A 25,383-nucleotide genomic window follows, 5' to 3' on the forward strand; every position below is an offset into this window, starting at 1 on the left:
GTAAGAGTCTAGGTCCAGCAGTTCAAAGCGGTGGCATCGATGATCCAAAGCAAAATTTTAAGAAGTGGAAGTTTGAGTTTCTCCGCAGCAGGAAGCTGGTAGTTTGTCCCAAGCAGAGCCCTTCATCTGTTTGACTCAATGTGGTGGCGAGGGAGTTAGATGGCGGCACAACAGCAGTGGGTCAAAGTTCAATGTAGTGCCAAAGGCAGCACCCGTGGGTCCCTCTGGGTCTAGTGCGTTAGGTGGGGCACAGTTCAAATGTAGACACTGCAGAACAGGGATCCTGCTAGATCGGGCCCTCTAGATGCTGCGAGACCTGCTGAAGGGGCATGTTGAGTCCGTTCAGGTTCTGCCCTCTGAACCCAGTGATGTTTAGTGCAACGTGGCAGGTCCTGGGTCTCAGTGTTGCCAAAAGTGGCCTGGGGAGTGCGTAAGGAGCAGAGTTTGCCTCTGCTTTAGAGCACTCCTTCACCTCAATGGTAGATTAATTGGAAAGATCAATCCTCCCAAAAGAGTTCTAAAACACCTCTTACTTGAGGCCTGAATGGTCCATTCATAAGTGAACCAAAGGCAGAGTGGGAGACACCCTCTTTTGTAGTTAAAAGGCCAGAGGCAATTGGACAAAAGCAAGTATACTTTAAGGGGATCAAAACCGGTCTTTGTGACAGGTGGTCTTTGCCTTCCTGCATCACAACTAAAGTGCTTTGTGATAAAGGAAGTTTAGGAGACAGGAAGGAAGAAAAGTTTGAGAGAAACAAGATGGTGGAATACTTCCCCAACTGTGCTGAGCTTCCTCAGACTACACTTATCCCACCCCCTTCTCAGGCCCATGGAATCAATGTTTCTTTGGTATGGATCACCCAGGTGTGAGGCTAGTCCTTTTGTTTATGGTGTGCACTTTGAATTCTGTTTGCCAGACAGCTCCTGCTGAGGGGCTGTCCTGATGGAGAACGGTCTTATCCGGCCTCACAAAGGATCAAAGAAGCAATCCTTGCTGGCTAAGATCTTGCTGAGTGCAGCAGAGAAAGCCAGTCTACGCAGAATGCACACAGCCTGTCCATGGTTGGCCTGGGCTCACAGTGTTGACACATGTATGATACAGATCAGATGTGGCTTTGATAATTATGTGAACTATCAGCCACCATACCCCAACTCGGGTATGGCTTAGGTTTAAAGATTAAACTGCCAACAGGATGGAAAATTAATCACATTTATGTAGGTTTGGAACAGAGGTGCATATATATATATTAACATCTTTATGTAGGCATCAGTGAGGTACACATCACTTAGTGTGTAAAACAATTGTCTCACATCATTCTTTTATTGTACTTTGTCCTTACAACTTCTCATCCCATAAGAATCACATTTGATTCTGGCAACAGTGCAGACAAGAGGTGCATATTTTAAATGCAGTCTCTGTGCTGAAGTGACTCATCACTCAGCTGTCAACTTTGAACTTGCTCTGTGCCACTGGAGAGCAAGTGCTCCTGATACGGACACTGATGCAGCAGAGCACAGGTGTACACTATGCATTTGACATTAAGTTTGATGAAAGACGTGTCTGTTTAGCAGACCACCTTTATGAGATAAAATTATGCAAATCAGAATTACCTGAATCAGTTTACTATTAAAACACATTCTTTAAAAGCTAAGATTACTACACACTTGCCAGATGGCAATCACAGTGCCTGCCTCCTGTGTGACTGGAGTCCAGTCATTGGGCAAATGAGTTTATTAGAGGTCTGTGCATTACTCCCTTTTGAACTGCAATTGTTGAAGGGTGCTGGAGAAGATGGGCTGCAGTAGCCTAAGGCGTGGATTGGTCACACTGACTGGACCCCGACTCCTTCGTCATTGCACCCACATTTTTTCTTTACTTAAGGAATCCCTTCATGGGCTTCGCTTTGTCCTCGGATTTATCCTCCTTACTGATTGTACTGCTTGTTCCATCTTGGTACAGTTTCTGGGCCTTTGTTGTTCTGCCTCCCTGAAAAATGGTCATGGACCAGGCACCATGAGGTTGGGAGTCTGCTGGGCTAAAGCAACGGGCTTTCTAACAGACGCATTCCCACTTGTGATACTCCTTTGAAATCCGGACTGATAAAATGACCACTTACCTTATTGGCTACAACCTTTTTATATCACAAGGGTAAGAATTTTTACTTCATTACTCCTTTCCGCATAATATTTGCAACTTCCCAATTAATATCTAGGTTTTTTAACTCAGAATCTTTGTATTTTAACAATACTTTAGACTCAAGGCTCAAACATGAGTAATTTTCGAACTTTACTAGTACTGCCATTGGTAACTTATCTACAATGAAGAGGTCACATCACGCCAGCATGGATACTATAAGTACGACCCAATTAGGGCATAAGTAGAAAGAATTATGAAAATGAATGCAATAGTATCAGTCAGGACACAGTCTTTTTACTGTATACAGCAGCATGTACAACATTTATCGCTTGGATTGAAATTAGAAGACCACTCTCAAATCATTTGACAGTTTCGGTGATGATTTAGACTAAAACACCTGCGATGTTGAACAACTCAGTGAATACTTGATCTTGTGTAATGGAAAGTGTATATAAAAATGTAACATTGATTGATTTCTTGTTTAGAACAATTTTGAATATATTTAACCATGAATGCCTATAGACAATCTCTTACCAAAATTGGTAATTATTTGTTTTTTTGAACATTTCTTTTTAGATGCGATTAATTTTGTTGAATATACCTCTGAAGAAGAGATGAATTTCTCGAAACGGGTTGGGCCACCTATGAATTATTGAAAAATAAAAATACTGAAAAAATCTTCACTTTATGTGTTGAGATTTATCATTGAACACTATACAATGATGTTGTATTGACTATAGAATTGTATAAGTATTGTTTAGTCTCAATACACTCACTGAGTGCATTAAATGTACATTAACAGTTTGGCTCATTCTATGAGCTTGTGAAAGTGTGCAGGGGACGGGAGTTCCTCCATTTGGAACTTATTTGGTTTGCATATATCTTACAACCCATATGCCAAGGTTGACTGTTATCTCCCCTGCACCTTAAGTTTTCTAAAAGCATTATTTGGCTGTTTAAATTCTACTGAAAACAATTAATAGCCCAAAATAGGAGTGCATGGTGGACACAACTGGGGTTCTCATATCCCTTGGTATAGTCACCCCCCCCCCCCACAGCCGAGAGTTGAAGAATTGTGGGGTTCTTTCAGCTCCCCCACCTTAATGCAGATTACTGTTGGCTCATATTGGTCAAAGTACTGCTCTGCATTCATGCCTCTCCTAAGACTGGGTATTGAACCTGCAGCACAGCTATTCTTGGGGCAGTTTCCTCTGGTGTTCCCTGGAATTGGATGCTTCTGTGGGGAGAAACTGGCATTTACCCAACTTTATCCCATAACGGGTTACCTCTGGGATTTGCCCCAGTGTTTTCAATGTAAAAAACTTGTGCAAACTTTTGAACTCCTCCAAATTAACTGAAAATTGGCAGTTACCTTGATTGTGATAGGTTTCCATGATGTTTCCTGGGATTCTGCATTTCTCCATCAAAAAGTGACTTCAGAAGGTCCCAGTTACTTATTAGAGAATTTAAAGTAATGCTTCACTGCATTTCGCTCTTTTCTTAGCTCTTAAAAATGGGCACTCTAATACAGATTATTTTTACAGCATTTAAAAGTGCATTTTCTGGTGAACTGGAGAGGCCCAGTACCATGTTTCTAATTGCACTGGATTTTGGGTGGTCCTCTAGTCCCATTTTGTGATTGTTATAATACCTTCACTCCCTCTATGCAATAAGGAATATGTGCCAAACATGTTCCCTTTTAGGTGTATGTGTCCTGCAACGTTTTAGAGGTTTAACCTGTGTGCCAGCACAGTGCTTTACGATTGTGTATGTACTTATTGTCCACTCATTAAGCCCTTTTTTTCCTCACCCATAACATTATAATAAAAGGAGGTTCCTTACAGATATAGGTAATTCATTATAGCTATGGGTAGGGATGCGTCTGCTTTAAGGCCCAGTTAAGTTTTTTATATATTCACTGTTGCTGTATGTTGTGTTCGAGCCACAGTACTTATTTGAACTTCAGGTAACTTATTGTATAGTTCAGTTATAGTGTATAAGTAACCATTTTCTGTACGGGTTCTGTAAACAGACATACCGCTGATCCTGTAGGACGCTGTTCCATTTCACGTAATGTGCTTTGCACCCTGAAGTAAACTGCACTGAGAATGGACACATGTGGCTGGCAAACCCCGGAGAAGAAGTTAGGGGTGGGGGCGAGGCGAGAGTTGGTGTGCTTCTGCATACTGGGACATTCTGTGCTCTCTCTCCACCTGTCGCATCACACTTGCGTGGCGCAGTTCGTTGCCGTGCAAATATCTTGGAAACTGTGCCTCCAGTGCCTGGACCTCGAGTTTTATTCCTCGGGTTGGGACCGGTCCTTCTACAACAACACGGACATCTCGCCAATTTCAGCCAACTGTCTCATGTGTTAAGCTGCTGAAATCCAGGGAAATGGGTGGGATGTCCAGATGTCATGTAGCCAATAATGTCTGGATGGTCCCAACAGGTAACTATTCAAAGGTTGGTGCAGAATGGTGAGACTGTGTGGAATTGTATAAGGAACAAAGCTTCACCACAAATCCCACCACAAACAAATGCATTTTGACTTTTACATTTAGTTCTTGAGTATGCCTGTATAGTGCATTATGTTGGGTTATCTCTTGGGAATAACGGTACCAATCTATCCGCCTACAGCCCTCCCTAGAGTAAAGCCAAGGCTGCTCTGCCGTTGCTACCAACAAAGTGATTTTGGTCCATCTTGTGGTTGGAACCATTGCTACCCTTAAGATAGATGTATACACACACACCCACCCACGACAGACTGCTATGGGTAAAGCCTGCCCACAAAAATCCCAAAGTCGGTTTGTACTAATGGGAATCAATTCTCCCATATAAGTCCATGCAGCAGATAACAGGCAAACATATGTGGTTCTAGGGAAGCAACTGGAAGATGTTAACACATTTAAAAATAGTTTTGGAAGTCAAAAGGTCACTGCTGTCAAAAGACTCAAGTTAAACAATGGAAAAATGTTTCCCCACAGGAAGGAAGACTTCAGTCACAGGAATCATTGCTGGTTTGGAGACAAAGGTGAGCGAATGTTGGTTTACAGTGCAGCTCTTTGGGTAGCAGATGGCGCATGTCCAGTAGGCAGGTGGCCGGCAGACGGGGGCCCAACTATTAACATTAGGTGAGCCCAGGGTTACTCAGAGTTCCAAGGATCTTGCATGAAGGTGTCTTGTATTAAGGTAGTATTTTGTAACCGTAGCCACCCAGTTAGTCGCACGTCTAACTATATAGGGCAATCAAATCATTTTTGATCAGAGGAGACTTTAAGAAATTCGACCTGGGTAGTCCCTGTGGTCAGTTGATATGGCTGGCATCTACAGGAACCAGCAACACTTTGCCTTCAAGCTGTGATTCTGGGCAGAATACCACAGCAAAGTCTCCACAGAACATTGTTTTTGGTATGAAGTTGCTTGGGTACTCAGCCCAGCGATTGGCAAAGTTTAGGTGAGGGATATTGAAAGAAGAGCTAAACTAAACTAAAGTGTATGTTTCAAACATTTGGAACCAGCCAAACCGTGGGGTTGTGTGAAGGGCCAGAAATAAGATCCGGACACAGGGTTGTCATGGTTTTTTAAATATATTTATTAAATGAATAAGGGTTGGGAAAATGCCTCTCTGACCTGTCTTGGGAGGCGTTTCCCCATCTACAAAATCAAACTGTTGGGAAGTCAATAGCTGAAAAGCCATCCTTGTGTCCAAAACATCCTATCCTGACCCTCACACTACAAACACCACATTACAAATGAGTAAGGAAAAGATGTTCAACTTGAAACTGGCAAAAAGTGTTCACAACTAGTAAAAATAGTTTTAACCAAAATGTTCTCCAAAGCGGAAGAACCTTGGTTCAAGAGGATGGATCCTTTCCCCTGCATTCTTACGTAGAGTGAAAACAGTTTCTTTTAACTAACAGTTCCTTTGTCTCCTGCTTTGCTTCTCCATGTTCACGTTTAAACAATAACTTCTGTGACCGTCTTGTTTTAATGCAAAATTCTCCTTGATTAAAACAACAAACAACAATCTTTCCTTGGTTCAGCCAACATGGTGTTTCTTTAACATTTCTGGGGCTTGCACATTGCCTGGCATACTCTCCTGCCAGGTTCCCTTATGCAATGCCCAGTACCTGGTGTACTCGCCTGCCAGGACTTCACTGTATGGAACTCATTTGCCTAGTATATTCACTTGCCAGGATAGATAGATATATATATATATATATAATCAGTTGCCTGGTATCTTGTTTGTCAGGACTTCACATGTGTTTTAGTTCTTTGTGTTACCAATCCTGTACGTATTGTTCTTGATTTTGTATTAGCTTTGTGCTAAGGTTTCAAAATGTGCCCCACATTTGTACTTTAAGTATTTATAGTTCATTGGGTGGTTGTACTTTGCCTTTTTTGCATTAAAATAATTCTTCAAACAACTCTTCAATGATATTAGGTTGAAACTGCTGTTGGCGCGGTTGCCAGAACACCCCCGGGGTCCACACTGGCGCTGGGAAGACTAAAGTGCTTTGTCCAGCATCTCCGGTCCCGTTCGCACTGTTACAGAGTGCTGTTTTCACCCACTTTCCAAACTGGAAGGCATAGACATTCTGCCGGCTTCCGTCGCGGCTCCACGTTCACAAGCCCGCTTTCCTGCAGCTCCTGGAATGGAGACCACCACCTTCTTGACTTGCTGAACGCCCAGGGCCTTGCCCGTGGCTTCCAGCATCTCCACAGCACTTCTGTCTCTCGTACAGCATCTCTCCCTCTCACGCGGCAGCCTCCTCTGCCACACCGGTACATGATAGTTGCGTCTCTGGGTTCAGGGATAGGAGCCAAGGTCTACTCTTGCACTGCCTTCTCAAATAGTGTGCTCGCCATGTTTAAATGTCCCCTGCAGAGGTGCCTTACAAAAACAATCTGACTGCACCTCAGCTTTTGTTCGAACTCCTGCATCCTCCTCTTCTCAGTACTTGGAGAATTCTGGGAGATGAAGTCTATAGAAGTTACTGAACAGTTCTTCTTGCTGATTTTACAAAAAAGTACTTTGGAAAAAAAGATGTTGCGTTGAATTTGTGTGTGTTTGTGTCGTAGTCAGGCACTTGACCAAAAAGAAAGGAAGAAGAGGTTTCTTTTCTTCAAGGGGGAACAAGCAATTAGCAGTATGCCATGAGGGTCTTTGGTATTAGAGGGTCTTCCTCATGGGAAAGAAGGAGATTCAGCGTCTTGTCCAATGAAGTCATGACATTGTCTCCTCCCATGTGATCCTCCATCGTATAGCTGCCCCCAAAGTCAGGATCAGGTAGCCGCCGCCGTCCCCTGGCCACATGGGAGGAGGGCACCGCCAGGGAATCTGGGAATACTCCATTGGATTCATCACAGTTGCCACATTCAAACTTTCCCATGCAAATAACCAGGATATGGTCAACCTTCTATTGAGACAGTCTATTCATGCACTTGCCAGATCTGGTCTTGGACTCCGGCTTCCTGGGCTCAAGGTAGCCAATACCATAAATGCAGGGTGCAAAATTTGCACTCACTAGCCATTGGCTAGTTACAATGGACTGTTGACAAGTAAGAAATGGTGAGCTGCATGTATGTATAGACATGAGGTAGCAAATGCCTTTTATGCCTGGCTAGTAGCTGGCAACTGGAATTTGTTCCCCCTGATAGATGGTCACATTTGTTTCCTCTCGCACAAAGGAAGTCAAGTTTAGCAGCAGAGCTCCTTCAGAGTTACTGACACACAATTGCCACAAAGGGGCTCTGTGCAGAGAGGAGGCATGCACCCTAATTAAAAAAGACTGACAAGTGCGTGGGCGATTTTCCCCTGGGTACAGATAGTAAAACGGGCAGTATTACTTGTGCGGAAAAACAGGGGGTAAAGTTTGGGCATTCCACCCTTAGAGGCTTAAGGCTTCCCATATTACACAGAGTAGAATCCTTGGTGAAGCCTCACTAAGGCAAAAGATAAGTGAACCAAATATGGATTAGCAAAAAAGATCACGGGTACTCATGTCAAAGCACAGTTCAATCAGTCTTCATGACAAAGCAATTCATGGACCAGGTTTTCGGCTGCAGATCCTGAGGTTTTCCTGCTGCAACTCTTCTTCTGTGCTGAGGTACTGTGTTGGCTGGGGTATTTACTTACCTTAGGCCTGTGTGATTTCAGTAAAGCTTTTGGGGCGTTTACTGTGTTCACCCACGCCCACTGCTCTGTCCATGCTACCAAATCCTCAGGTGTTACATACAGCCTTATACTAAGAGTGGAGTTGTGTACTACCTCAGTTGTATGGTTTTACCAAGCCTTTGATTGGAATTCAGAAAAACTGTCCTAACACAGGGCATGTCAAGACTACTGCATGATGTAGCCTTAGGGTCAGAGAAGCTGCTTAGCTGCATGTCACCCGCCAGCGAGTTGGTATGCACACCATCGGCTCTGGAGTAGGACATCCTTGCAGGCAGGACTGAATATAACACAAGGTTCTAGCATTCTTAATTTAATCTACTGCCTATGTAAGGCCTTCAGAAACTGGCTTTTACTCAAAGCCTAAATCCATTTATTTTACAAATAAATATAGAAGAGCTGCAGTTCTTAAAACCTGGAGTAATGACAGTTGGACTACTACACAATATACTGAATAAAGTAAAAAGAAAATAAATGTGATGTACAAAAAGATGACCATATCCATCCACCAGCAAACCAGTCACAGAAAGTTCCAAAATTGGACTTACCTGTTTCATGACACTTTCAACTTGTCCATAGTCTTTAGCTACATCCACGGATATGCAGAGCGCAACCTAGTAGAAGACAAGCATACATGAGGGAGATCAACCCTATGACATTGCAGAGCAGAACGTCTTGCAGCATTCAGGCACAAATCTAAACTGCAGGCAATCAATGAAACAGTAAATAGGTAATGCAACGTGGCCTCTAACACAACTGTGCCCCCTTAAGGAGAGAAAAAAGAAAATAAAAATCATGCAGATAAATTCCGTGAGCACATTTGGTTTTTCCTACGGAAACAACCCTAAAACAATTTTTATTTCCTCAGTGTGATATTCGGTCCCACTAATCGAAATAAAGAAACCGCAAACAGGTGCCTTTTATGTCCTCCTTTTTGTCTTTTAACTATGTCCTGGCAACGGGCAGGGAATGTAATCAGACTCCGTTTCAGGCAAAGTGATTTTACAAAGCAACATTTTCACGAGAGTTTGATTTTTACAACAGAACTTTCACAAACACAAGGCATAAATCTAAACCCCAAACACCAGAAACTTCAAATGTAGATCAGCAAAGGCTGGGGAGTGCTGCTTCTGCCTCAGACAGAGTAGCAGGTCTAGCTGACACTTGACCCCATCTACACAAGGTACTGAGACAATTCTAGAAAACAGAATTCCCTCCACTTGTCAGAGCAGAACAAAATCAATCTAGAGGTTAGCATCAAACGGATGCAGCCCCAAACAAAGAGAAGACCCGAGCAACAAATAATTATTCAACTAAGCAAAACAAACTGCATGATAAAAAAAAAATAAGATGCAGGAATACAAAGTATAAAGATACTTTGACAAAGCAAAAAAAAAACACAATCAAGTGCTGCCTCTGCACTCATCACAAACTCGCCACTCAACAGCCTCAAAAAGGTCCTCCGAGATGACAATATGCTTACTAAAGAAATTTCCTGGACCACTTAAGTTCCCCGGGGCTGCAAAAAGATGCAAAAAGAAAACATTCGTGAGGGAGTGATTGGAGGTGACTGGAAGAATAGAATGTTTGTGTCGGTGCTGTGGTAATCATGTGCGAGTGTTGTATTTAGTATGTGTGTTGAGTTTGCAGAAATATGGACTGTTCTATTAGGGTTAGTGGTAGGAGTCGGAGAACCTTATGCTGGAGTTGCATAGGTTGCTTGGTTTAGACTGAGATGCCTTATCCAGTCTTAAGCAGTGTTAGGTTTTCTTTCTATGGACCTGCCCGGATGTGTTTACTTAATCCAGGAGGCCCAAAGTGGTCCCATAACTTATATTGAGGTTGTGCGTTTTTCAACTGTGTTCTCACTTTTAGGACAATAAATTAATGAACCAGGTTTTTACGATTTTCCTGAAGGTTAGATGATTTTCTATTGTACATATTTTTTTGGCAAGGGAGTTCCCGAGTGGACATGCCTGAGAAGGCTGATCAACCATATCTAATTTTAGAGTATTTTTGGGTTTCAAGGCATGTCTCATTCCTGGATTGCATGGTTCGTTTCAGACTATAGATGAAGACTTTTTCTTGCATGAACTCTGTCCCTTGGTCTTGGATTGCTGTGTGGATTAGGCAGAGGGTTTTTAAGTAATACTTTTTCTCACTAGTAGCCAGTGTTGTGATCTTAGTGCCGGTGTAATGTGGTCTCTCTTAGCGATTCTGAGGAGTATTCTTGCTGCAGCATTTTGTTTTCACTGCAGTTTTTTGGTAAGGTTGTCCAGCATTCTGAGGTATATGCCTTCGACAGTCTATTCTTGACATGACAAGGAGATGATAGCCAGTGTTCTGTCTGGGAAGGTCAGAAAGAGTAGTATCAATTTTATTGTGTCTAGGAGGAAGGAAGAACTTACCTGTAACTCCTGTTCTCCAGCATGGGTCTGGCATGGATTCACATCACATACTCATATATTCACTGTCAGGCTGGGAATCATGGGCAAAAAAGAAAAGCAGTTTGCTTTAGACTGAAAACCGCATTTCTCCTCTATAACCAATCGCTGTCCTTTGGGTCGAACTGGCCCATCCAAAAACCGTGGTCTCCTAAGCGCCACCCCTGGTGGCCATTTTCATATTTGGTAGAGCACGTAAAGTGGGAGTATGAACCAAAAAGAGCCAGAGAGGGTGGGTTTGCATGCAAATCCATGCTGGAGAACAGGAGTTAGAGCTAAGTAACTTGTTCCTTCTCCAGCATGGGGTCTGGCATGGATTCACATGCTCATTAATACGATTGAATAGCAGTACATCTACACAACGATGGGGGGTGGCAAGGCTCAACAGAAACAATACACTTAACATTGAACAGACTCGGGCAAACAAGTTGTGCAGCACCGCTTGGCCGACAAGGGATACCTCCCTGGAATCCCTGTCGACGCAGTTGAATCTCATGAAGGTGTGGGTGGACATCCATGTAGCCACGCCGCAGATATCGAGCAGGAGGAACACCAGAGAGAAATGCTATTGTTGCTGCGATGGCTCTGGTAGAGTGGGCTCTCCGCCGGCCTGGTAGCAGTCTGTTGGCCAGACAATGACAGCGCATGATGCAGCCGCAGAGTCACCTGGATATGGAAGCCTTAGGCAGGGTCTTACCATGATTCACAGGTCCAAAGTCTACAAAGAATTGAGATGTCTTCCGAAAACCCTTTGTAATTGTCACATAAAACTTCAAGGCACGAAAAACATCTAGCGAATGCAACGCCCTTTCAGCGGGCGAAGAAGGGCTTGGGAAGAAGACTGGCAGAACCAAAGGCTCAGTGAGATGGAATTCAGATACCTTCGATTTAGAGGTGGGGTGCGTCCATAGTACCACCTTCGCCACGTAGAATGACAAATATGGTTGCTTGCAGGAGAGGGCTTGAATCTCCCCGACCCGCCTGGCTGAGGTGATGGCCACTAGGAAAGCAGTCTTCCATGAGAGCAACTTCAGAGAGGCCTGTTGCAATGGTTCGAACGGAGGCCCTGTGATCTTAGTCAACTCCACTTTGAGCTCCCAAGCTGGAGCAGGAGCCTTGATGAGCCTGTGGGACCAAAGGGAGGGCTTGCCATGTTTACAGGTGTACTTGGATAAGGCCGTCAGGTGCACTCTGATAGAGGCATAAGCCAGACCAGCCTTAGCCAGCGAAAGCAGGTACGGAAGGAGCTGCAGAGCTGTGATGCATAGAGGTGTAATCTTCCGAGCCCCGCAATACACTGAAGTGTTTCCATTTGTGTGCGTTGCACAAAGTAGAGGAAGCGCTGGCCTTGGCAAGGATCTTCTTTCACTACAGCGGCAGGGAATGATGTCTGCCAGGCCACGAGGCTTAGCGACGATGGGTAGTGATGCATTATTGTTCCATCTTCTCTGGAGGGAAGGCCGGAAAGTGGTGGCAATTGGATGGACTGAGCCGCAGACAGGGCAGGTACGGGTACTATATCTGCCAAGGTCACATCGGAGCAATGAGTATCATCCTGCAATAACATTGTTTGAGTGTATTGATCACACGTAGCAGGAGAGGGATCAGAGGTGTACAGGAAGATCCCCTCCCACAGGAACGAGTAGGCATCCCCTCAAACCCCTCGGCTGAAGGAAGCTGACAAACTTCTGGCACTTGGAGTTGGTCGCCTGTTAGGTTAGATGTTAATGTTGGTGATAAATCTTCCTGACCTGTGTCAACCTCAGAACATTTTGCTTGGACCTGATGATTATTTTCCTTTGCGCCTAGGCGAGTGGGAATCTTTTTCCCCCGTGGAGAAAGAGACTAAGTATGGCCAACTTAGTCACACAGCCGCTCTCCGTTGTACCCAAACATGGGTTATGGAATTAGTAAGACTTTCTGCAGATTGATTCCTGTATACAATCGGAACTACTTGTATCCAATTTCAAAAATGGTAATCAAAACCAAATCCAAGTAAGTGATGAATTGAATAATAGTTTATCCAAAAAATGTTGTTGAGAACAAAACACTAATTCAGTCTTAGTGAGGATGCAGCTACATATCACGTGGTAAGTATCAACTTACTATGCCAATGCATTTCGGAGTATACAGACTCCTTCATCAGGGCAAGTCTGATTTGTAACAATGTGAACACATAATACACGTACACATTTGTAGATTAACAAAAGAAAGGAAATTGAAGCACATACCAGATTGTAGAATGTTCAAACAAGCGTTGAAATATAAACATAACAGAAAAAATGCAGTAAATGGAAAGCGAATGGGAAACATTATATAGAATAGGAAATCAGGAGACAAATGGTACCTCTACTATGGTGTGTAGCCAATGTAGCTTTGTCAGGCGTGTTGATGTCAATAACACACGAAGTCCATTGGAGGACAGAGGTCAAAACAGCTTTCTAAAAGCACAAAAGTAGAATGAACACAGGGCTACATGGATTGGGATGAGGCAAATGGCCTACAGTGATCTAGATCTAATGCAGTACCTGTATATGCAGCGCGGCCGAAAAGAAAGCCGTCCGAACGCTGCAATGCATCGTCGTGTTGTGGCGTTGCTAAGAAACGGGTTATCTAAATAACCACGTGACCGCATCGCGTCTGGGAAGAGGCGCAATGCGGGTGACTTCCTAAAAGCTCTGCAAACGCGGTTTGTAAGCCCCTAAAATGCAAAGCAAGTAATTGTGTCACCTAATGGGGGTAAATCAGGAATTGTAAAGTGCACAATATCCAATGACAAAAAAATCATGGAAATAGAAAAAATACTGTGAACAACATGCTAGATAAATAAAGAAAAGTAAACAGAGAAATTAAATAAATGGAACATGCCGCTAAAGGTGACATTGAAGCAATGTCACCTTGGGTCCCAGACAAAACGTCTGGGAAGTGCGACAGCAAGGAATGCACAAATGTGTATATATATATGGGCAACACAATATGCAAAGGTAACACAAAAGACATAGGTGGCATGCAAATCTTTCAATGGAGGTAACAAGGGTTAGATGTCACCTCGGGACACAGGTGGCAGGTACCCCCGCTCACCTAGCCTTTTACTCTTTTTATGGGTGACCTTTTTTTTTTATGTCTCTCCATAGTGTGTGTATGGATGTATAACTTTTGGGCTTAGGCTGGGTTGCCCCTTTGGGCTTCCCTTTTTCATTTATTTTAATGTTATCTCTTGGGTGAACTACTGTTCAAGAAGTAAAGTGGGATTCCCATCCCCTTGACATTTTATATAGTGAGCCAGCACACCCCACCTTATGTGGAGTGCTGTGGAGATACAATGTGTCATGAATCAGCGATTTCGACCTTTCTGGACGGTCTGGTCCCTTAGACATGGACTATTGCAACTCGATCCCTCCCAACATGGCCGACGCCGTGGAACTGCACGGTCTAGGCTTTCTGATCCTGTCTCATGCTTTCTTGAAAATACACGCCCCTGCGGCCCAGCACGTCTCAACACGACGCTTGTCTGTACCCCTCGTCCCGGCAAGTGGTGTCTCTAACTTCCTTGTCCTCGTTTTGCCTTCGTTCCCAATAAGGCATAATTTCCTGAACTCTTCCTTGCTCCCTTCCTGGCATCCCTTCCCGAGCGGCCCGCTACCTCTGCCTTAGCGGTTTTTCGGCCATTCCCAGTTTAGTCTTCCCTTGTCCTAGACCTCTCCTGGATCCTGGAACGTGAACACATTCCGACTCCACGTCTACCCCGCAGGCAGGAGCCTCGGACTTCAACACTCACTACCTGCCTGCAGACTGGCTTCAGCGGAAACACGCCCGTACCTTTACAAGACCCGCACCTCCAAGAAAAAGAAGCCTGTAAACACCAGGACAAAGACAAGAAACAAACAGGTGAGTCAAGAATCCGAGGACTCGGTTTCTGACAGTTTGAGACGCCAACAACCTAATACTGTTCCCACAATGGAGGCTGCTGTACAAGACCGAATGAGAGGAATGCAGGAACGGTCTATCGAGGTTCAGAACCTCAACGCTGAGAATGCAGCCTTAAAACAACTTGTTCTGTCCATGGATTCGGCATATCAGGGAAGTGCATCTGTAGGAGGCATTGTGGACAAATATGATGGCAATCTAAAGCATTACGCTCCTTCCTCGATTCATGCCTGGTTAATTGTACCATCAATCCTACTATTTTTCCACTTCCAGGGCTAAGGTGGGATTCATGATCTCTCACCTATCTGGCAATGCACTGGCTTGGGCAACCCCTTTGGTATCCTCGGGGGATTTGTTACTTGACAACTATGACAAATTTGTAACTGCCCTTAAGGCCATGTTCGATCGACCAGAACAGGTGTATTCCGCCCAAGAAAAATTACTGGAATTCCAGCGGGGAAACCAAGATATGTTGACTTATGTGACCCGCTTCAAGCAATTGGTTAAAGACGCTGACTGGACCCCTGAAGGAACAAGTTACTTACCTGTAACTGTTGTTCTCCAGCATGGGTCTGGCATGGATTCACATGCTCATGAATATTCCCCGTCGTCAGGCTGGGAATCCTCGGTAAAGAAAAAACCAGTATCAGTTTCGTTTCTGATCTGTCTTTCGTAGTAATATCCAATCACTGGACTCTGCGTCATACTGACCACAGCCAATGACTGCCCTCTACCTAAGCACCGCCTCTGGCAGCCATCTTCAGATTTGGAAGCACGTGAAGTGGCAGTATGACCAAGTGAAGAGCCGCAGAGGGGTAGGCGGGAGGGTTCGCATGTGAATCCATGCCAGACCCATGCTGGAGAACAACAGTTACAGGTAAGTAACTTGTTCCTTCTCCAGCATGGGGTCTGGCATGGATTCACATGCTCATGAATAAAGAATACATAGCAGTACACACATGCACAACCACGGGAGGTGGCAAAGGCTCAACATTAAGCAGTACATCCAACTCAACATTAAGCATCTTACCTCCTCACCAGGCTCACCTCAGGCGAACAGGTTGCGCAGCACTGCTTGGCCGACCCTGGACTCCTCCCTGGAATCCCGATCGACGCAGTAGAATTTCGTGAAGGTGTGCGTCGACCTCCACGTAGCAGCCCTGCATATGTCCAGCAGGGGCACACCAGAAAGGAACGCCGTGGTAGCTGCGATCGCTCTGGTGGAATGGGCTCTCGGACAGCCAGGCAGCGGTCGGTTTGCCAACCGATGACAGTACATGATACAGCCGGAGAGCCATCTGGAAATGGAAGCCTTCGAGAGAGCCTTCCCCTGATTGACAGGTCCAAAGTTCACAAAGAGTTGTGACGTCTTCCGAAAACACTTTGTGCGGTCCACGTAGAACTTCAGCGCTCTAGCCACATCCAGCGAGTGCAAAGTCCTCTCAGCCGGCGACGAAGGCGACGGGAAGAACACAGGCAACACCAAGGGTTCGTTGAGATGGAAGTCCGACGGTACCTTGGGCATGAAGGAGGGGTGCCTCCTGAGCACTACCCTCGTGTCGTGAAAAGTCAAGTACGGGGCCTTGCATGAAAGGGCCTGGATCTCTCCAACCCGTCGTGCGGAGGTGATGGCCACAAGAAACGCTGCTTTCCACGACAGAAACTTCAACGGGGCCGAGTGCAGAGGCTCGAACGGAGGTCCCATGAGCTTGGTCAGCACCACGTTGAGCTCCCACGCCGGGGCCGGAGCCTTCACCGGCGGGAACGATCTGAACAGTCCCTTCATGAACTCTTTCACCAGACGATGAGACCACAAGGACGTCCGGCCCGTGGTTCTGGTGTATCGGGAGATCGCAGCAAGATGAATCTTGATGGACGCGTGTGCCAGTCCAGCTTTGGCCAGCGTCAGCAGGTATGGCAGTACCTGGGGAGCCGTAATCCGTAGAGGGTTAATCTTCTGTGCGTGGCACCAGACAGAGAACCTCTTCCATTTGTGTCCGTAGCATTTAAGAGTCGAGGACGCCCTGGCCTTTGCAAGAACCTCTCTGCAGTCGGCCGGTATGTCGTATCCTCCAAACTCTAGCGCTGCAGGAGCCAGGCCTGCAAGTTCAGCGATTTCGGGTCGTGGTGGAGGATGGCGCCTCCTTCCCTGGAGAGAAGATCCGCGTCCACCGGCAGCTTGATTGGCGGGGACGCTGACCAGTCCAGAAGGTCCGGGAACCATATCTGCCTCGGCCACGCAGGTGCGACGAGGATCATCCTGCACCGTGACCTCTTGAGCTGGTTGACAAGCCGGATTAGCAGTGGCAAAGGAGGGAACGCGTAGAGGAACAGGCCCTCCCAGGGGAAAGAGAAGGCATCGCCCATGCTCCTCGCCTGGGGAAACCTGCTGGCGAACCTTCGGCACTTGGAGTTCGTCGCCGTCGCGAACAGGTCGATCTGGGGTGTGCCCCACCGTCGGAAGAGGCGATCCACTAGATCCTGCCGTAGTTCCCACTCGTGGCACGAGCGCAGCTCCCTGCTGAGTGAGTCGGCGATGGTGTTTTTTATCCCTGCCAGATGAAACGGCACCAGAAACATCCTTTGGGCGACGGCCCAATGCCACAGGTCCTGCGCCTCCTTGGACAGCGCTGGGGACCTGGTTCCGCCCTGTTTCCTGATGTAAAACATGGTGGTGGTGTTGTCGGTGAAGATCCTCACCACCTTGCCCTTGAGGGACGGAAGGAAGGACCTGAGGGCCCAGAAATCTGCACGGAGCTCCAGGACGTTGATATGGAGGGACTTCTCCGTCGGGAGCCAAAGGCCTCTCGCGTGCAGATTTTCGGTGTGCGCTCCCCACCCTTCCAGGGAGGCATCGGTGGTCACTGTCTCCTGGTGGTCTGGGGTCTGGAAGTCCATGCCCGCCGTCAGATGCGTGCGGTTGCCCCACCACCGGACCGCTCGGCGGAAACTCTCGTCGAGTGTGATCCTCTCCTCGAAGCTGCCCGTCGTTTGGATCCAGCGCGCGTCCAGGAACTCCTGCAACGGGCGCATCCGGAGCCTGCACATGGGAATGAGGTAGATGCAGGAAGACATCATTCCGAGGAGGGACTTGATGGACCTCACCTTGGCCGCGTCGGAAACCAACATCCGCTGTACCTTGCCCAGGATGGACCTGGTCCTTTCCTCCGACGGGGAGGCCAGAAGAGACACTGTGTCGAGCTTCGCTCCCAGAAACAGTGCGTTTTGCGCGGGTACCAGGTGAGACTTGGCGTAGTTCACGGAGAATCCCAGGTCCGTGAGAAGTCGGACGGTCCTTGCCGTGTGATCCAGGGCGAGCTCCCTCGTCTTGGCTCGGATGAGCCAGTCGTCCAGGTAGGGGTAGACGTGGATCCCCTCGCGGCGCAGCTGCGCCGCCACCGGTGCAAGGCACTTGGTGAATACCCTGGGGGCCGACCGTAGTCCGAAGGGGAGGGCTTTGAACTGGTAGTGACGCCCTTGGACCACAAACCTGAGGAATTTTCGGTGCCCCTTTAGGATGGGAATATGGAAGTAGGCATCCTCCAAATCCAACGACGACAGGAAGTCTCCTTCCTCCAGCTGACCCAGGACGTGCTGGAGGGTGACCATCCGGAACTTTTGCGCCTTGATGAACTTGTTCAGACGTCGCAGGTCCAGGATGGGGCGCCATCCCCCCGTCTTCTTCTTCACGAGGAAGTATCTCGAGTAAACTCCGGAGCCCCGAAGTCTCTTTGGGACGAGTTCGATGGCGCCCTTCCTCAGCATCGCCTTTACCTCCAGGAGAAGTTGAGGGACGTGAAGTTCTTTCCTGGCCACGGGGGGGACGCGCGGACACCTTCTTTGAAATTCGAGCGCGTGGCCCCGGGCCAAGGCGTCCAGCACCCAACGGTCGGTGGAGATGGACTCCCACACGCTGACGAATCTCGCCAGCCGGCCTCCCACCGGGGTGCTTCGGTGGGGGCCCGACCCCACGGTCGGTTCAATCCTGCTTCGACAAGGCTTTGCCGCCTTGACCTCCTTGGCGACGACGGCGGGGTCCGCCAGACTTGCCTCGTCCTCTGTAGGCCTCCTGAGACGACGAGCGGGCCGCTTGACGGTAGGTGGAGAAACCGCCGCCAGAACTTTTGGAGGCGCCCTTGCCTCCGCTGCTCCGAAAGGGCGTCCGTCGTTGTTGCAGAACTCCAAGGGCCCGGGCCGTCTCGGTGTCCGCTTTAATGGCCTGAAGGGAATCGTCCACTGTTTTCCCAAACAGGTTGTTCCCATCGAAGGGCATGTCCAGGACTCTGGTCTGAACGTCTTGACGGAAGTCCGTAGCCTTGAGCCATCCACGCCGCCTAAGGCAAATGCCGTTGCCCAACTGGCGGAACCCAGTGTCGGCGATGTCCGTCGCAACGGTAATGGCGTGGTCCGAAGCCACCTCACCTTCCTGCAGGATCTCCAGGGCCTCTGCCCTCTTGTCGTCCGGCAAGAAGTCCAGTAGGGGAGCCAGTTTGTACCAGAGCTCCCTGTCGTAGCGGGCCACGATAGCCAAGGCGTTGGCCGCTTTAATCGTCGTCGCCGCAGACGAGATGACTCTGCGTCCCATAGCGTCCAATTTCTTTCCCTCGCCGTCCGGTGGGGAAGTCGATGTGGAGGCCGCACCCCCCCCCCTGCTTTTTTCCTGGCCGCCGCGGAGACGACGGAGTCCGGGGTAGGCTGTGCCCGGAGGCACAGGGGGGCCGTGTCCGGGACCCGGTACTTCTTCTCGTACCGGTCTCTTCTAGCTGGCGTCGTGGAAGGGTTCTTGAGGAGGGTGAGGCCCTCATCCCAAATGTCGTCCAATAGAGGCACTGAGAGGACCGTCTTCCTCTTGGCCTCGCGCCGCTGATAAAGGAAACCTTCCTTCTTCTTCTCCTCAGGGCAGAGTTGGAAAAGCTCGGATGCCCTGGTGATCATGGAGTGGAACGATCCAATCTCGTCGGGCGGAGAAGCCCTGGTGGGAGGCGACGACGGTACATCCTCGTCGTATACCTCGTCGTCCGTACCCGTCGCTGCCGTGTCAGTCCCCGTATCATCCCCTCGGGTGGACGGGGAGGAGGGCTGGAAGGGGCGCGACAGCTGAAAAGGAGGCGGAGGGTGGATCCTTCTTTTCTTGGTAGGGGGAACACCAGAAGGTCCGGGTTCTGGGTCCCCCGACGGGAGAGGTTCCGTCGGCAACGGTAGTCTCGTCCTTATCTCTGAGCATAAGGACTGTATAGCCAACAAAATGGCCGCCGAGTTGTCTCGCGGCGCTGGCAGAGGGGAATCCGACGGGCGATCAGGGGCCCCGTCGGTACCCTCGATGATGTCGTCGTCACCTGCGTCGGGATCCATCCCGACGGGCCGGTCTTCTTCCACGCCGAGGCCGTGGCTTAAGACTTCGACCAGCTCCTCCTCCGAGGTTGAGGCCGAATCTACGACGACGCCCTGCCCCCCCCTTTTTCTTCCCCACGGGGGATTTCACGGGGGCCTTATCGATGGGCACAAAAGAGGACTCCCTCCGAGGTGGCAGGGAGACTCTGAGCCCCGAGGTCGCCACCACTGGTGTAGCCCCCACAGGCTGAGCCAGGGCCGCCGCGACAGTTTCGATAGAGGGCTTGGCCGGATGGATTAAGGCCTTCACCACCTTAGGTGCGCTCACCGCCTTATCCTTGAGGGGGGGGACACTGCCTCGCTCCCCCTCCGATGGGGCCTTCGAGCTCGACCGGGGCCTCTCCAGGAGCTTCGCCGGGTGCTCGGCCTTCCTCTTACCCGACCCAGAGCGTTGGCTCGTGGTTGATGGTGCCGGGGAGGGTGCGCCCTGCCTGGCGCCCGTAGAGCCCGACCGTTCGGCGCTCCCGGTGCCAGCGGACTGGCGGTGCTTTGCCTTGTGTTGGACCCCCGTCGCCGGGGCGTCCTCAAAGGTCTTAGAAGACCGCTCGGATTTCTTCTTCTTCTTCTCGCCTGACGGGCTCTTCCCTTCCAGCCAGTTGGCGAGACGTTGATGGCGGTCCTTCATGGTCCGCTCCGACATGTTGCCGCAAAACGCACAGTCCTTCTCCACGTGCGTCTTGTCCTCATGTAAGCAGTAGAGACAAAAGGAGTGTTCGTCCTCCTTAAAGACGTTCTGCAGCTGGCATCCAGGGCAGACCCTGAACAGCTTTCCGGGCGTCGAGCATCCCTTCTCCTGGGCCATGTCCGGGCCTGAGAAACTTCTGGAGTCCTCCAAAAGCGTAGCTCGACGAAATCTTCACCCTTGAGGGGCGCAGACGAATCTGACACGGGTCCCCGTTGATCGGATGGAGAGTCGGTGGAGCTTGAGGCTCTTTTGACCGAAAAAACGAAGTTTTTGAGAAAAAACGTGAAAAAATAGCACTAACGCTCGAGAGCAATAGCACGAGGATCCCAACACATGAACGTGCGGTAAAAATCTGAAGATGGCTGCCAGAGGCGGTGCTTAGGTAGAGGGCAGTCATTGGCTGTGGTCAGTATGACGCAGAGACCAGTGATTGGATATTACTACGAAAGACAGATCAGAAACGAAACTGATACTGGTTTTTTCTTTACCGAGGATTCCCAGCCTGACGACGGGGAATATTCATGAGCATGTGAATCCATGCCAGACCCCATGCTGGAGAAGCTTGCTTTACCTTGTTTGGACGTGGATTAAATGAAGAGGTCAAGGATGAATTGGCCAGAGTAGCCCGTCCCGGATCCTTCCAGGACCTCCTAGATTTGTCCCTTCAGATTGACTTCAGGATACAAGAAAGAAAATCCGAAAAAAGGAAGACACAAGTCCTCTACAAAGACCCTTACCTGAATACACCAGTCCTAAAGAAACTCCAAATCCAAGCCCTGCTGAGCCAGAGCCCATGCAGCTGGGTTCCTCGCGGGGTCCCATCACTTCCCAGGAAAGGACCCATTGGATCAACAGTGGGCTGTGTATGTATTGGAATTCAGACAAACATTTATTAAGAAACTGCCCGATGGCTCCTTCAAGACGTTTGGGAAACGCCAGCTCCCGGTCCTGAACTGAGCTCAGCTTCGGGAGAATGGTTCCTGCTCCGAATCTCCTCTAACCCTGGACTCCTCCCCGAAGAACTCCTTGGTGACTCTCCAGGTGTCCCGGTCTACACCCAACAGGGAAATCTCTCCCATCCTGCCCTTGGTGGATTGTGGGGCCATGGGCATCTTCCTAGACGACGAATGGGCACAGAGACATCAGATTCCGAGAGAAACTAAGAACGTCTTCCAGGCGGTGGAAGGGATAGACGGGAAAACTCAGTCCTCAGGACCTATAACCCAACAAACCTCAGAGCTATTACTTTCCATTCACAACCATCAAGAGCTATTGCACTTTGACATAATAAGGGCTGCTCATTACCCAATGGTTCTGGGTATGCCCTGGCTGCAGAAACATAATCCATACATCAACCGGGCAGCAGGATTCTTGTGCCTGGGATCCGAGTTTTGTCTTTCACATTGCCTTCCCGGGAAAAGTCAACAGTTCATAGGAAAAAGGTCCCCGGATTCGCAAACCATCACCGTTTCTAGCATCACACAGGTACCTGAGGGATAGCATCAGTTTTCAGATGTATTTTCCTCTGCCATAGTACAGTCTCTACCTCCTCATCGTCCTGAAGAATGCGCTATTGACACAGAAGAAAATGCAGTCATCCCCTTTGGAAGGATGTTCATTCTGTCTGAGCCCGAGAAAACTGCTCTACGTGAATACTTAGACACCAATCTAACCAACGGAACCATTTGTCCGTCCAAATCCCCTGCTGGAGCCTCCTTGTTCTTCATACCAAAAAACACTAAGGAGCTCCATCCATGCCTGGATTACCGGGGACTGAATAAGTGTACCCTTAAAGACTGGTACCCCTTAACACTCATTTTGGACATATTGGAAGGCGCTACGTGGAGCAGTGATCTTCACCAAATTAGATTTACGAGGAACCTACCACTTGATTCGTATAAAGAAAGGCGACGAATGGAAGACTGCCTTTCCAACCCCCTTTGGCCATTACGAATACCAATTGATGCCATTTGGCATTGCCAATGCTCCTGCCGTATTCCAACGCTTTATGGACCGAGTCCTCTCCGACATGTTGTTCCTTTTTGTGATTGTCTACCTAGACGATATTTTGGTTTACTCACACGACCCGGCCCTACATCAGGAACACATCACCTTGGTTTTGCAACGGTTACGAGATCACCATCTGCTGGCCAAACCCGAGAAGTGTATCTTCCATGTGTCCATGATTAGGTACTTCGGTTTCGTTCTGAGCCCTCAAGGGGAAGCTATGGACCCAATCAAAGTCGAAGCCATCCTTTCCTGGCCCGCACCAGCCTCGGTTAAACAAGTACAGTCATTCCTAGGACTTGCAAATTTCTATAGGAACTTCATCCCTACGTTTTCATCCATAGTGCAACCCATTGTCAGCCTGCTGAAGAAAGACACTCCTTTTCGCTGGTCAGCAACACAAGAAGCCGCCTTTCAGAAACTTAAACATGAATTTACTCGTGTACCCATCCTGGCTCAACCAGATACCACCAAGCCCTTCCTGGTAGAGATGGATGCTTCAGAATACGCAATCGGGGCAGTAATCAAACAGGAAGCAGAAGATGGACATGAACACCCCATTCCCTATTTGTCACGGACCCTACATCCTAGTGAGAGATATTACTCGGTCCTGGATAAGGAACTGCTTGCCATTCGACAAGCCTTCACGGATTGGCGTCACCTCCTTTTGGGCGCCAAACATCCCATGCTTGTGCGGCCGGATCATCGAAACCTCCAAGTTTTACAGTCCATGGAATGTAGAAACAGCCGTCAAGCATGTTGGGCCTTTTTCTTCGCCCAATACCAGTTCCGCATTCAACATGTTCCCGGCCCATCCAACGGGATCGCTGATGCTCTCTCCAGAAGACCAGATTACGTGCCAGAAGAAGCGTGCACCTTTCCCAAGATGTTTCCGGACATGGTGTTCATAGCCCAGGCCAACTCGCTTTTGGATATCATACGCTCAGAGACTCAGACTTTGGACATTTGGAAGGACTACGCAAAAGATAACCACTGGGCTCTATCTGCCAAGGATGGATACCTCTTCAATTTAAAGACAAGAATCTGGTTATCCCTACTCAGAACACCAGAACTAAGATAATGAACCTTTGTCATGACACATTTCATTCCGGGCATCGTGGAATCAAGGCCAGATATCAAACAATCCGGAGGAACTTTTGGTGGCCTAAAATGATCATGGACATATGTGCATACATACAAGCCTGTCCAGTCTGCAACCAGAACAAGACCGATAACAGGAAACCAGTAGGGTTACTCCATCAACCTGACCTGCCATCTCGACCCTGGGAAATGATTGCCACAGATTTTGTCTTGGATCTTCCTCCTTCCAAAGGACATACCAGCATAATGGTTACCACAGACCGGTTTTCTCAAATGGCCCATTTTACTCCTCTGATCAAGCTACCTTCGGCACAAGAAATGGCAGGGATTTTTGTTACACACATCTTTCGATTACATGGTCTACCTGCCAAGATAATTTCAGATCGTGGACCCCAATACATCTCCAGGTTCTGGAAACACCTTTGTCAGCAGTTAGGTATTGAACGTGCCTTATCTTCGGGATATCATTCTCAGACAAATGGCATAACTGAAAGGGTAAATCAAACCCTTGAACAGTATCTACGGTGCTTTGCTTCGAAAGTCCAGGACGACTGGTCATTACAAATTCCAGTAGCTGAATTTGCCTACAACAACTCATCACTCTACGACCAAGACAAGTCCCTTCTTTTGCACTCAGGGGTTCCATCCGTCCATTTTACCCACGCTCTTGCCTCATACCACACTCATTCCATCAGTGTATTCTTGGATTGCGCAACTGGTCTCAGTACACAAAGATGTAAAGGAACACCTAGAAAAGGCCAGGATGGATATAAAGAAATTTGCCGATACCAAACAGCAACCTGGTCTTTCCTATACTATTGGAGATACAGTCTGGCTTTCTTCTTGATACTTGCCTAGACATCTGAAACCCAACAAGCTGGCACCACGTTTTTATGGACCATTCACCGTGACAGAAATCATCAACCCTGTGGCCTTCCGACTCCGATTACCGGAATCTTGGAAAATAATCCATCCTGTTTTCCATTTGTCCTTATTGAAACCATTTCACCAATCAACCAGGTCAGCTCTCCGGCTTCCCCCACTCCTCGTCAATAACCAAGTCGAATTTGAAGTTTCCAGGATCTGTGACTCCAGGTACAGAAGAGGTCGGACCCGACGGGCAGAGCGGCACCCGCGAGCACAGCATGTCTGATGCACCGGCACCATTATAAACGGTGTCGGTGCATCCGGCCTCCCCATTGGGCCCTATGGGGCCGAATGGGGAGCATCTTTTTTCTGATGCCCGCAAATGGGCAATTACCGGGTCCGGCAGGGCCGTAATGACCCGGTAATTGCTGTAATGTTTTCCAGTAACCAGAGAGCTTGCTGTGTAACCGGAGCCTGATGTAACCCTTCCTTCCATCCGACCTGGGGGGGGTCCCAAACATGACAACTCCTACCCAGAGGCTGGTGAGACCCACTAATCCCAAGAGGACCTTCAAACCCAACCACCCCTCAAAGTGCTACATAATTCCATGGCTGCAAACTGCCAATACCAGGGGAACTCGAGTCTGAG

The 25,383-nt window shown here is 48.3% G+C and overlaps 1 protein-coding gene across 2 annotated transcripts in view; it reads right to left on the reverse strand.

Annotated features, from left to right (window-relative positions):
* The window catches only part of KDSR (3-ketodihydrosphingosine reductase), a 738,731-nt gene that overhangs the window by 509,857 nt on the left and 203,491 nt on the right, over positions 1 to 25,383 (reverse strand). For both annotated transcript variants that reach the window (XM_069613690.1, XM_069613691.1), the window contains exon 4: positions 8,861 to 8,926. In XM_069613690.1, coding sequence (XP_069469791.1) covers positions 8,861 to 8,926 — 66 coding nt within the window. The remainder of the gene's footprint in view (positions 1 to 8,860; positions 8,927 to 25,383) is intronic.

Source organism: Ambystoma mexicanum, chromosome 5p (genome assembly GCF_040938575.1).
Source record: "Ambystoma mexicanum isolate Mex_15411 chromosome 5p, UKY_AmexF1_1, whole genome shotgun sequence".
Lineage (NCBI taxonomy): Eukaryota > Metazoa > Chordata > Amphibia > Caudata > Ambystomatidae > Ambystoma > Ambystoma mexicanum.